This window comes from Oncorhynchus keta, chromosome 28 (assembly GCF_023373465.1).
Source record: "Oncorhynchus keta strain PuntledgeMale-10-30-2019 chromosome 28, Oket_V2, whole genome shotgun sequence".
NCBI classification, from domain to species: Eukaryota; Metazoa; Chordata; class Actinopteri; order Salmoniformes; family Salmonidae; genus Oncorhynchus; species Oncorhynchus keta.
In genome coordinates, this window is record NC_068448.1 from 5,019,456 (window position 1) to 5,032,691 (window position 13,236).

The 13,236-nt window shown below is 46.0% G+C and overlaps 1 protein-coding gene across 1 annotated transcript; it reads left to right on the forward strand.

The window, feature by feature from the left end:
• Positions 1-2,743: 2,743 nt before the first annotated feature.
• Positions 2,744-7,663, forward strand: LOC118377268 (transcription factor SOX-17-like). The gene is made up of 2 exons (XM_035764119.2): positions 2,744-3,627; positions 4,585-7,663. Exons 1-2 carry the CDS (start codon positions 3,225-3,227, stop codon positions 6,042-6,044), a joined length of 1,863 nt encoding a protein of 620 aa, XP_035620012.2. The 5' UTR covers positions 2,744-3,224; the 3' UTR covers positions 6,045-7,663.
• Positions 7,664-13,236: the final 5,573 nt, after the last annotated feature.

Genomic DNA, 13,236 nt, shown 5'->3' on the forward strand with positions numbered 1-13,236 from the left:
GCTGTTGAGTCTGCCGATAAGAATGTGGTGAGTGACAGAGTTGAAAGCCTTGGTCCAGGTCAATGAATACAGCTGCACAGTATTGTCTCTTATCGATGGCGGTTATGATATAATTTAGGACATTGAGCGTGGCTGAGGTGCACCTCACTGAGGTGCACCTGTACCTTCTCCGCTGTGCAATCTGGTTTCCGAGCCGGTCACGGGTGCACCTCAGCCACACTCAAGGTACTAAACGATATCATAACCGACATCGATAAAAGACAGTACTGTGCAGCCGTCTTCATCGACGATGTCATCTACAAAATTGCTTCCAACACTCTACTCAGCAAACTGGATGCAGTTTATCACAGTGCCATCCGTTTTGTCACTAAAGCACCTTATACCACCCACCACTGCGACTTGTATGCTCTAGTCGGCTGGCCCTTGCTACATATTCGTCGCCAGACCCACTGGCTCCAGGTCATCTACATGTCCATGCTAGGTAAAGCTCCGCCTTATCTCAGTTCACTGGTCACGATGGCAACACCCATCCGTAGCACGCGCTCCAGCAGGTGTATCTCACTGATCATCCCTAAAGCCAACACCTCATTTGGCCGCCTTTCGTTCCAGTACTCTGCTGCCTGTGACTAGAACGAATTGCAAAAATCGCTGAAGTTGGAGACTTTTATCTCGCTTTTACCAACTTCAAACATCAGCTATCTGAGCAGCTAACCGATCGCTGCAGCTATACATAGTCTATTGGTAAATAGCCCACCCATTTTCACCTACCTCATCCCCACACTGTTTTTATTTATTTACTTTTCTGCTCTTTTGCACACCAATATCTCTACCTGTACATGACCATCTGATCATTTATCACTCCAGTGTTAATCTGCAAAATTGTAATTATTTGCCTACCTCCTCATGCTTTTGTACACATTGTATATAGACTCCCCTTTTTTCTACTGTGTTATTGACTTGTTAATTGTTTACTCCATGTGTAACTCTGTGTTGTCTGTTCACACTGCTATGCTTTATCTTGGCCAGGTCACAGTTGCAAATGAGAACTTGTTCTCAACTAGCCTACCTGGTTAAATAAAGGTGAAATAAAAAATAAAAAATTGTCACTGTAAATTCAATTTGTGTTTCACTTGATTTGGATCAAATCATATCTACATATAGTTACTAGAATGTTGTTAAGCGAAATTGTATATTAATATGTTTTTAAATAACATAACATTCTTAGACTGTTAAACTGTACATTACAAACATTTTTGGGGTGTTTTTTTTAATGGAACGTTTTCTTAACGTTCTCGGGAACTTTAAATAGAATCATGAGGAAACCTGTTGGAAACGTTACGCTGAAGTAGGAAACCTGTTGGAAACGTTACGCTGAAGTAGGAAACCTGTTGGAAACGTTACGCTGAAGTACGGAAATTGCCACAGAAGAAGTTTGCTTCTTTATGTTCTCTGAACTATTTGAGAAAATTCAAACCAGTTGAAGAACGTTCCTACAACATGACCAAACATTTTAATGAAATATAACCATGTTTGACCTGTTAGGCAACTTTCCGTTAAAGTAATGAAATACCCCCCCCCCAAAAAAACGTTTTTTTTTTGTTGTTTGTTTGTTGTGAAATTCCTTAAAATGTGCTGAACCATAGGACAACCACACTCTCACCGAGCTCCAAGAAACAAGTGGTGTCCTCGGAGAAAGAGTTCCCATCTTACCGTGTATAACATGTTAAAGTCTTCTCCGTTAGGTTTGCCCTTTACCTCCTGGGGATAACATCCATTAAAGACACCAGGATTATCCCTTTCCCATTTTCTTTTACATTTGTCAACAATCGTTGACATGGTTCAACGTATCGCATGACTTTGTTTGTTGCTGCAACAAGTCTGTGTGATAAGTTGTTGAATTATTTTCGATAACATCAGAGGACAGTTGTGCTCTCTTGTGCTCTCTTTACACGTCACAGTTTTGACTTGTTCTAATGAGACCATGTTGAGGGATTCGAGTGTTGCCTCATGTTTGTGACTACTTTTGGGTGCTTAGTGCCCTATCTTGTGTGTTTTAGCGTATTTCTCTGTGCAGCTCTCTTCTCTGTTTTCTGCCTCTAAAAGAAAGTCTAAGAGAGAGAGAGAGAGAGAGAGAGAGAGAGAGAGAGAGAGAGAGAGAGAGAGAGAGAGAGAGAGAGAGAGAGAGAGAGAGAGAGAGAGAGAGAGAGAGAGAGAGAGAGAGAGATAGAGACAGAGAGAGAGAGAGGGAGAGAGAGAGAGCTGCACCGCTAACGAGCAAGGCTTTGAGTGTGGTCTCCTTTCACCACAGCCACAGCCTCAGATGATGGGAGGAGGGGGGGGGGGACAGAGGGGTTGGATAGAGACTCTGGGTGAAGGAGGCGGGAGGCAGAGGAAGGTAGGGAGAGACAGAGACACACAGAGTGGCTGGGGAAAGCTGTGTGTGTGTGTGTGTGTGTGTGTGTGTGTGTGTGTGTGTGTGTGTGTGTGTGTGTGTGTGTGTGTGTGTGTGTGTGTGTGTGTGTGTGTGTGTGTGTGTGTGTGTGTGTGTGAGAGTGAGCAGAAACAATGGCCCTCTCAGATTACATCTCTCTGTGAGCGAGCGGATAGGGCAAGGGGGAGGGGGGGGGGACTCTCCCACTGCCGACCCCTCCCGTTTGCCTTGCTAGTCTCCCTGGCGTCTGATTGGTTTAGGCTGGGTATATATTTACACCACAGGTTTATCAAGCCTCACCACAACTTTCAAACTGTCCAGTCCTGGAGGATAGCAGAGGAGAAACACACACACCACGCTCTTTTACAAGAGGTTCTGGAAAACCGAGAGAGAAAGAGAGAGAAAGAGAGAGAGAAGGAGAGAGAGAAAGAGAGAGAGGAGAGAGAAAGAGAGAGAGAAGGAGAGAGAAAGAGAGAGAGAAGGAGAGAAAGAGAGAGAGAGAAGGAGAGAGAAAGAGAGAAAGAAGGAGAGAAAGAGAGAGAGAAGGAGAGAAAGAGTCACGGAACCTTTGGGACTTCTCGGTTTCTACTGAACCGTCACACACCCTTCAGAGGTCAATGCTTTGCTTTGGGCATTCTGCTTGTCTTACCACCATCTCTTTCAGTTTCTCTGAACACTGTTGCTTTTTAAAACCTTTAGCCTTTTCCTCGTTGTCTGTGTCGAGAAACACAAAAGAACACAGACAGAAGTTAACACAACAACAACAACCAAACAGGAGTTTGTTTAAGCTGGAATGAATATATCTGAGTCTAGTTACTGTCGTGAGGCCAGTTCTCCACCAGGCCGGGACGGAGCCGGGGGGCATCCATGGGTCTCTTCCCCCAGCCCAGGCTCTGATCGTGGGCTAGGACCCTTCGACCAGACCCCCCTTTATGGAGGATCTGGAGATCGTGGCTCTGCTGGGGGCCGCACAGAGGCCAGGATAGGGGCCGGAGCTGAACCAGGGACAGGGGCAGGAAGCCCTGACTCGACCCACCCAGAAGCACCTTCCCAGGGCAGCGTTGAGGGGAAAGCAGGGGGTGAGTCGAGGATCCGTCGGCCAATGAACGCCTTCATGGTTTGGGCTAAAGACGAGAGGAAACGACTGGCCGTTCAGAACCCAGACCTCCACAATGCTGTCCTCAGCAAGATGCTGGGTAAGATATGACACACACACGCACACACACACACACACACACACACACACACACACACACACACACACACACACACACACACACACACACACACACACACACACACACACACACAGTATTCAGGATGTTTTTTTAGACTCATGACTGTGTGAAATATTAAAGCATGTTTTTCTGTGGTGTTCTTAGGACAGTTTATGGGGTTGTGAATGTCCACAAAACCACAACGAATCAGTGAAATCAACTCTAATTGTTGGTAGGACTTTAGTTACTGTTGGTACTACATCTTGCTCAAGCCAAAACCACATGTAAAATGGGTTCATTGCTCAATATGCGCAGTACTGCTTAAAAAAAAACGCATAGTTTTTCCCTGAGAGTAAAGAAGTTGATTTTTTGAGTTAAGTTTGGCTTTTATCATGCAACAGCATCACTTAGTATCTACAATATTTAAAACATAATAATAAAAGAAATACTCAACCCAGAATAAGTTTTAGAGTTGCACAGATTATGTTTATGCATTTTATACACGAGGGGGATGTGGTATATGGCCAATATACCACGGCGAAGGACTGTTCTTAGGCACGACGCAAAGCGGAGTCCCTGGACACAGCCCTTAGCCGTGGTATATTGGCCAAGTACCACAAACCCCCTGAGGTGCCTTATTGCTGTAATAAACTGGTTACCAATGTAATTAGAGCAGTAAAATACATGTTTTGTCATACCTGTGGTATACGGTCTGATATACCACAGCTGTCAGCCAATCAGCATTCAGGGCTCGAACCACCCAGTTTATGGTTGGATGTACACAACTGATATTAGCTGAATGTATGATGCCAATCATGTTGATAACATTGGTAATGTTGATAATGATAATGATTATGATGCTGATTGTGCTACTGCTGGTAATAATTGTATTGCTGACAACAATGTATATATATATATGTGTGTTATTTTCTTTAGGCCAGTCGTGGAAGGCTCTGACTACTCTGGACAAGCGTCCCTTCGTTGAGGAGGCCGAGAGACTCCGCCTCCAGCACCTGACGGACCACCCCAACTACAAGTACCGCCCCCGTCGCAAGAAACAGGCCAAAAAGCTGAAACGAGTGGAACCGGGGTTACTGCTCCACAGCCTAGCCCAGGGAGGGTCAGGGGTTCCTGGGGTAGGGGAGGGCTACGGACACCCTCTGAACGGTTATGGACATCCTCACCTTCTGCCTCCACTAGGCCACTTCAGGGACCTCCACACTGGGGACACACTGAGCTACGGACTGCCCACACCGGAGATGTCCCCTCTGGATGTGATGGAGGAGGGGGGTGGGGACGGAGGGGTGTTCTTTCCCCCTCACATGCAGGAGGACGTGGAGCTACATGGAACCTGGAGTAACTACCCCCATCACCACCACTATAACAGCCATCACCATGACGCCCATAGCCATCCTCACAGCCACAGTCAGGGTCATAGTCAGGGGCATAGTCAGGGTCAGGGGCATAGTCAGGGTCTGGGTCAGGGGCATCGTCAGGGTCAGGGTCATAGTCAGGGTCAGGGTCATGGTCAGGGTCAGGGTCATAGTCAGGGTCATGGTCAGGGGCATAGTCAGGGTCATAGTCAGGGTCACGGGCAAAGTCAGGGTCATAGTCAGGGTCATAGTCAGGGGCAAAGTCAGGGTCATAGTCAGGGTCAAAGTCAGGGTCATAGTCAGGGTCAGGGGCAAAGTCAGGGTCATAGTCAGGGTCAAAGTCAGGGTCATAGTCAGGGTCAGGGGCAAAGGGGTCATAATCACCATCTAAACCAGAGCCAGAGAGGCTCCCTGCTCTGTCGTCCTCCCCAGGAGAAAGGCCTCAGCCAGGTGCCAGAGGCTACGAACTCTCCCATTCCTTACTCTTACCCCCAGGGCTCCTCTATAAGCCTGTCTGAGCCAGTCAATCCCCTCCAGTCCACCAGTAGTTCCTCTGTGTCCTCTGGTTACTATAGTTACCTATACAATAACGCTGGACCAGACACCCCCCAGGCCTCTCACCTGGGGCAGCTCTCTCCCCCTCCCGAGTCCTCCTCTTCCTCGCTGGTCCCCACCTCCAACCCTAAACCTCAGGCCCTGGACTCCGTAGATCAGACTGGGTCCAACCACGTAGGCCTGACGTCAGTTGAGTTCTGGACAGAAGTGGACCGCAATGAGTTTGACCAGTACCTCAGTGCTAACCGGACTCGTATGGAGGGGTATGGGAGTAACCTCATTCCCGTTTCTAAATCCATGGAGGGGTACGGTAGTGTCCCCGTGTCGAAAGCTCTGGAGGGGTATACCAACGCACCCCTCTCTAAACCACTAGGGAGGATCTGTGAGGAGAGCCAGAGTAGTCCTCTCATCTCTGCTCTCGCTGATGCTAGTAGTGCTGTCTACTACGGTACCTGTATTACTGGGTAGACACCTTCCTGACTGCTGTTAGTCATTGGCTGTGTGCCAGAGTCTAGTATGGTCTTAGGTCAGCCTACAAGACCTGTTGGTCAAATACAGTATGTTAAACATACTGTAATACTGGAGTGGGACTTGGTGTAATTTGCACTATGGAATAGGCCACAGAAGTGCAAACACTAAATTAAGGAAAGTACACCTAAAACAAAAATGTAAAAATAAAATACATTTTAGAAAGCATTGGATTGGTGTACTTGACCCTGGTCTGCGGTTGACCTTTAAGGACTTTCAGGGTAGGATTACTACAATGCATTATGGTCTACAACAGACCACTGCAGACCACTACAGAACACTAAAGACTACTGAGCACTTCTTTTACTGTCCAGACAGGCAGAACATTTATAATGATAAACTTTTTTCATTTTTTTTGTTATTGCCATTTATTTTTTTTATACACTATTCCTAATTTCATGTTGTTGGTTTTATTTGTGTAGATTTTTATTGAATTATTTCGATGAAAAACTGTTTAATTTGCACTGGGTCACAAACATACCAGGAAGACCACCATGTTCCAAATCTTTCTAATGCAATATATATTTTACAAAATGAAAGACTAGGATTATTGTTTCTGTACAATGTGAATTTATGAGGTCTGCAATGTTAGGACACTAGGAGACTTTGTTTTTAAATTTTTGTTTGTTTTTAAAGGTTTTAATTGTAATTATTTACATCAAAACACTTGTTTATATTTTAATTTCTGTCACCACACATAAAAAAAGGTGAATCTGGGATTTAGGATATCCATTTTAGGACATTTACATGAATGATGTATAGCCGGTTGACCACTTTCTTGTTGTCTGAATCCCAGAATGCCTCTTTAATTAAGAACCACGTTGATAAAAAGGTAAAAACTACTTTTGGTTAAAAGAAAAAAAGTTTTTTTTAAAGTTAGGAATAAAACAAACACAACAGCTGCTCTGCACTTAAATCAAGCAGGTAAAACAAAAGCATTATTTCATGCAGTATTTCATGCAGTATTTCATGCAGTATTTCATGCATTATTTCATGCATTATTTCATGCAGTATTTCATGCAGTATTTCATGCATTATTTCATGCATTATTTCATGCATTATTTCATGCAGTATCTCATGCATTATTTCATGCATTATCTCATGCATTATTTCATGCAGTATTTCATGCATTATTTCATGCAGTATTTCATGCAGTATTTCATGCAGTATTTCATGCATTATTTCATGCATTATTTCATGCATTATTTCATGCAGTATTTCATGCAGTATTTCATGCAGTATTTCATGCAGTATTTCATGCAGTATTTCATGCAGTATTTCATACAGTATGTCATGCAGTATTTCATGCAGTATTTCATGCAGTATTTCATGCAGTATTTCATGCATTATTTCATGCAGTATTTCATGCAGTATTTGATACAGTATTTCATGCAGTATTTCATGCAGTATTTCATTGCAACATTGCTTTGACACAGACATTTTTTTTCTCAATGTTAAACTTTCGGTTGTTGTTTCTTTATCTGAAGAGGGCTTTTTGTAAATGAATATATTGCGTTTTAAATCATTTTACAAAAAAAAATAAAGTTATTTCTAACGATTTTTGATTTCCTGTTCTTCAGTTAGGTTTAGTTTTCACATTTTAGTTCAGGTGTTATTTTTTAGCTCATTCAAGTCTAGTCTACATTAGACATGCTCGTGGTGATATTTTTAGGTTAGTCTAGTCTACATTAGACATGCACGTGGTAATATTTTTAGGTTAGTCTAGTCTACATTAGACATGCTCGTGGTGATATTTTTAGGTTAGTCTAGTCTACATTAGACATGCACGTGGTAATATTTTTAGGTTATTCTAGTCTACATTAGACATGCTCGTGGTGATATTTTTAGGTTATTCTAGTCTACATTAGACATGCTCGTGGTGATATTTTTAGGTTATTCTAGTCTACATTAGACATGCTCGTGGTGATATTTTTAGGTTATTCTAGTCTACATTAGACATGCTCGTGGTGATATTTTTAGGTTATTCTAGTCTACATTAGACATGCTCGTGGTGATATTTTTAGGTTATTCTAGTCTACATTAGACATGCTCGTGGTGATATTTTTAGGTTATTCTAGTCTACATTAGACATGCTCGTGGTGATATTTTTAGGTTATTCTAGTCTACATTAGACATGCTCGTGGTGATATTTTTAGGTTATTCTAGTCTACATTAGACATGCTCGTGGTGATATTTTTAGGTTATTCTAGTCTACATTAGACATGCTCGTGGTGATATTTTTAGGTTATTCTAGTCTACATTAGACATGCTCGTGGTGATATTTTTAGGTTATTCTAGTCTACATTAGACATGCTCGTGGTGATATTTTTAGGTTAGTCTAGTCTACATTAGACATGCTCGTGGTGATATTTTTACGTTATTCTAGTCTACATTAGACATGCTCGTGGTGATATTTTTAGGTTATTCTAGTCTACATTAGACATGCTCGTGGTGATATTTTTAGGTTATTCTAGTCTACATTAGACATGCTCGTGGTGATATTTTTAGGTTATTCTAGTCTACATTAGACATGCTCGTGGTGATATTTTTAGGTTATTCTAGTCTACATTAGACATGCTCGTGGTGATATTTTTAGGTTATTCTAGTCTACATTAGACATGCTCGTGGTGATATTTTTAGGTTATTCTAGTCTACATTAGACATGCTCGTGGTGATATTTTTAGGTTATTCTAGTCTACATTAGACATGCTCGTGGTGATATTTTTAGGTTATTCTAGTCTACATTAGACATGCTCGTGGTGATATTTTTAGGTTATTCTAGTCTACATTAGACATGCTCGTGGTGATATTTTTAGGTTATTCTAGTCTACATTAGACATGCTCGTGGTGATATTTTTAGGTTATTCTAGTCTACATTAGACATGCTCGTGGTGATATTTTTAGGTTAGTCTAGTCTACATTAGACATGCACGTGGTAATATTTTTAGGTTATTCTAGTCTACATTAGACATGCTCGTGGTGATATTTTTAGGTTATTCTAGTCTACATTAGACATGCTCGTGGTGATATTTTTAGGTTATTCTAGTCTACATTAGACATGCTCGTGGTGATATTTTTAGGTTATTCTAGTCTACATTAGACATGCTCGTGGTGATATTTTTAGGTTATTCTAGTCTACATTAGACATGCTCGTGGTGATATTTCACTTCAATCAGAGTGTTTTGTGGTTGACACAACATGTTGTCACTTTGAATCTCAGACAGACAGACAGACAGACAGACAGACAGACAGACAGACAGACAGACAGACAGACAGACAGACAGACAGACAGACAGACAGACAGACATCAATACAGACAGACAGACAGACAGACAGACAGACAGACAGACAGACAGACAGACAGACAGACAGACAGACAGACAGACAGACAGACAGACAGACAGACAGACAGACAGACAGACTCTCCACTGTGTAACCTTTAAGCCGACTGAACGTCTGAATCCATCCTGGTGGAGTTCTGATCACCACTATATTACTTTGGCGCATGAACCTGTTTTTCCCCCAAATCGCTGACTGAACGAAAACAATTCTAACAAGAATTAAACAACAGAACGCAGATGGCTGAGTCCCAAATTGCACCCCGTTCCCTATGCATCCTGGTCGACAGTGTTGCCCTGTTCTCTATGGGTCCTGGTCGACAGTGTTGCCCTGTTCTCTATGGGTCCTGGTCGACAGTGTTGCCCTGTTCTCTATGGGTCCTGGTTGACAGTGTTGCCCTGTTCTCTATGGGTCCTGGTCGACAGTGTTGCCCTGTTCCCTATGCATCCTGGTCGACAGTGTTGCCCTGTTCCCTATGGGTCCTGGTCGACAGTGTTGCCCTGTTCTCTATGGGTCCTGGTCGACAGTGTTGCCCTGTTCTCTATGGGTCCTGGTTGACAGTGTTGCCCTGTTCTCTATGGGTCCTGGTCGACAGTGTTGCCCTGTTCTCTATGGGTCCTGGTTGACAGTGTTGCCCTGTTCTCTATGGGTCCTGGTCGACAGTGTTGCCCTGTTCTCTATGGGTCCTGGTCGACAGTGTTGCCCTGTTCTCTATGGGTCCTGGTTGACAGTGTTGCCCTGTTCTCTATGGGTCCTGGTCGACAGTGTTGCCCTGTTCTCTATGGGTCCTGGTTGACAGTGTTGCCCTGTTCTCTATGGGTCCTGGTCGACAGTGTTGCCCTGTTCTCTATGGGTCCTGGTCGACAGTGTTGCCCTGTTCTCTATGGGTCCTGGTCGACAGTGTTGCCCTGTTCTCTATGCATCCTGGTCGACAGTGTTGCCCTGTTCTCTATGGGTCCTGGTTGACAGTGTTGCCCTGTTCCCTATGCATCCTGGTCGACAGTGTTGCCCTGTTCTCTATGGGTCCTGGTCGACAGTGTTGCCCTGTTCCCTATGCATCCTGGTCGACAGTGTTGCCCTGTTCTCTATGCATCCTGGTCGACAGTGTTGCCCTGTTCTCTATGGGTCCTGGTCGACAGTGTTGCCCTGTTCTCTATGGGTCCTGGTCGACAGTGTTGCCCTGTTCTCTATGGGTCCTGGTCGACAGTGTTGCCCTGTTCTCTATGGGTCCTGGTTGACAGTGTTGCCCTGTTCTCTATGGGTCCTGGTCGACAGTGTTGCCCTGTTCTCTATGGGTCCTGGTCGACAGTGTTGCCCTGTTCTCTATGGGTCCTGGTCGACAGTGTTGCCCTGTTCTCTATGGGTCCTGGTCGACAGTGTTGCCCTGTTCTCTATGGGTCCTGGTCGACAGTGTTGCCCTGTTCTCTATGGGTCCTGGTCGACAGTGTTGCCCTGTTCTCTATGGGTCCTAGTCGACAGTGTTGCCCTGTTCTCTATGGGTCCTGGTCGACAGTGTTGCCCTGTTCTCTATGGGTCCTGGTCGACAGTGTTGCCCTGTTCTCTATGGGTCCTGGTCGACAGTGTTGCCCTGTTCTCTATGGGTCCTGGTCGACAGTGTTGCCCTGTTCTCTATGGGTCCTGGTCGACAGTGTTGCCCTGTTCTCTATGGGTCCTGGTCGACAGTGTTGCCCTGTTCTCTATGGGTCCTGGTCGACAGTGTTGCCCTGTTCTCTATGGGTCCTGGTCGACAGTGTTGCCCTGTTCTCTATGGGTCCTGGTCGACAGTGTTGCCCTGTTCGCTATGGGTCCTGGTCGACAGTGTTGCCCTGTTCTCTATGGGTCCTGGTCGACAGTGTTGCCCTGTTCTCTATGGGTCCTGGTCGACAGTGTTGCCCTGTTCCCTATGGGTCCTGGTCGACAGTGTTGCCCTGTTCTCTATGGGTCCTGGTCGACAGTGTTGCCCTGTTCCCTATGCATCCTGGTCGACAGTGTTGCCCTGTTCTCTATGGGTCCTGGTCGACAGTGTTGCCCTGTTCTCTATGGGTCCTGGTCGACAGTGTTGCCCTGTTCTCTATGGGTCCTGGTCGACAGTGTTGCCCTGTTCTCTATGGGTCCTGGTCGACAGTGTTGCCCTGTTCTCTATGGGTCCTGGTCGACAGTGTTGCCCTGTTCTCTATGGGTCCTGGTCGACAGTGTTGCCCTGTTCTCTATGGGTCCTGGTCGACAGTGTTGCCCTGTTCTCTATGGGTCCTGGTTGACAGTGTTGCCCTGTTCTCTATGGGTCCTGGTCGACAGTGTTGCCCTGTTCTCTATGGGTCCTGGTTGACAGTGTTGCCCTGTTCTCTATGGGTCCTGGTTGACAGTGTTGCCCTGTTCTCTATGGGTCCTGGTTGACAGTGTTGCCCTGTTCTCTATGGGTCCTGGTTGACAGTGTTGCCCTGTTCTCTATGGGTCCTGGTTGACAGTGTTGCCCTGTTCTCTATGGGTCCTGGTCGACAGTGTTGCCCTGTTCTCTATGGGTCCTGGTTGACAGTGTTGCCCTGTTCTCTATGGGTCCTGGTCGACAGTGTTGCCCTGTTCTCTATGGGTCCTGGTCGACAGTGTTGCCCTGTTCTCTATGGGTCCTGGTTGACAGTGTTGCCCTGTTCTCTATGGGTCCTGGTCGACAGTGTTGCCCTGTTCTCTATGGGTCCTGGTTGACAGTGTTGCCCTGTTCTCTATGGGTCCTGGTTGACAGTGTTGCCCTGTTCTCTATGGGTCCTGGTTGACAGTGTTGCCCTGTTCTCTATGGGTCCTGGTTGACAGTGTTGCCCTGTTCTCTATGGGTCCTGGTTGACAGTGTTGCCCTGTTCTCTATGGGTCCTGGTCGACAGTGTTGCCCTGTTCTCTATGGGTCCTGGTCGACAGTGTTGCCCTGTTCTCTATGGGTCCTGGTCGACAGTGTTGCCCTGTTATCTATGGGTCCTGGTCGACAGTGTTGCCCTGTTCTCTATGGGTCCTGGTCGACAGTGTTGCCCTGTTCTCTATGGGTCCTGGTCGACAGTGTTGCCCTGTTCTCTATGGGTCCTGGTCGACAGTGTTGCCCTGTTCTCTATGGGTCCTGGTCGACAGTGTTGCCCTGTTCTCTATGGGTCCTGGTCGACAGTGTTGCCCTGTTCTCTATGGGTCCTGGTCGACAGTGTTGCCCTGTTCTCTATGGGTCCTGGTCGACAGTGTTGCCCTGTTCCCTATGCATCCTGGTCGACAGTGTTGCCCTGTTCTCTATGGGTCCTGGTCGACAGTGTTGCCCTGTTCTCTATGGGTCCTGGTCGACAGTGTTGCCCTGTTCTCTATGCGTCCTGGTCGACAGTGTTGCCCTGTTCTCTATGGGTCCTGGTTGACAGTGTTGCCCTGTTCCCTATGCATCCTGGTCGACAGTGTTGCCCTGTTCTCTATGGGTCCTGGTTGACAGTGTTGCCCTGTTCTCTATGGGTCCTGGTCGACAGTGTTGCCCTGTTCTCTATGGGTCCTGGTCGACAGTGTTGCCCTGTTCTCTATGGGTCCTGGTCGACAGTGTTGCCCTGTTCTCTATGGGTCCTGGTCGACAGTGTTGCCCTGTTCCCTATGGGTCCTGGTCGACAGTGTTGCCCTGTTCTCTATGGGTCCTGGTCGACAGTGTTGCCCTGTTCCCTATGCATCCTGGTCGACAGTGTTGCCCTGTTCCCTATGCATCCTGGTCGACAGTGTTGCCCTGTTCTCTATGGGTCCTGGTCGACAGTGTTGCCCTGTTCTCTATGGGTCCTGGTCGACAGTG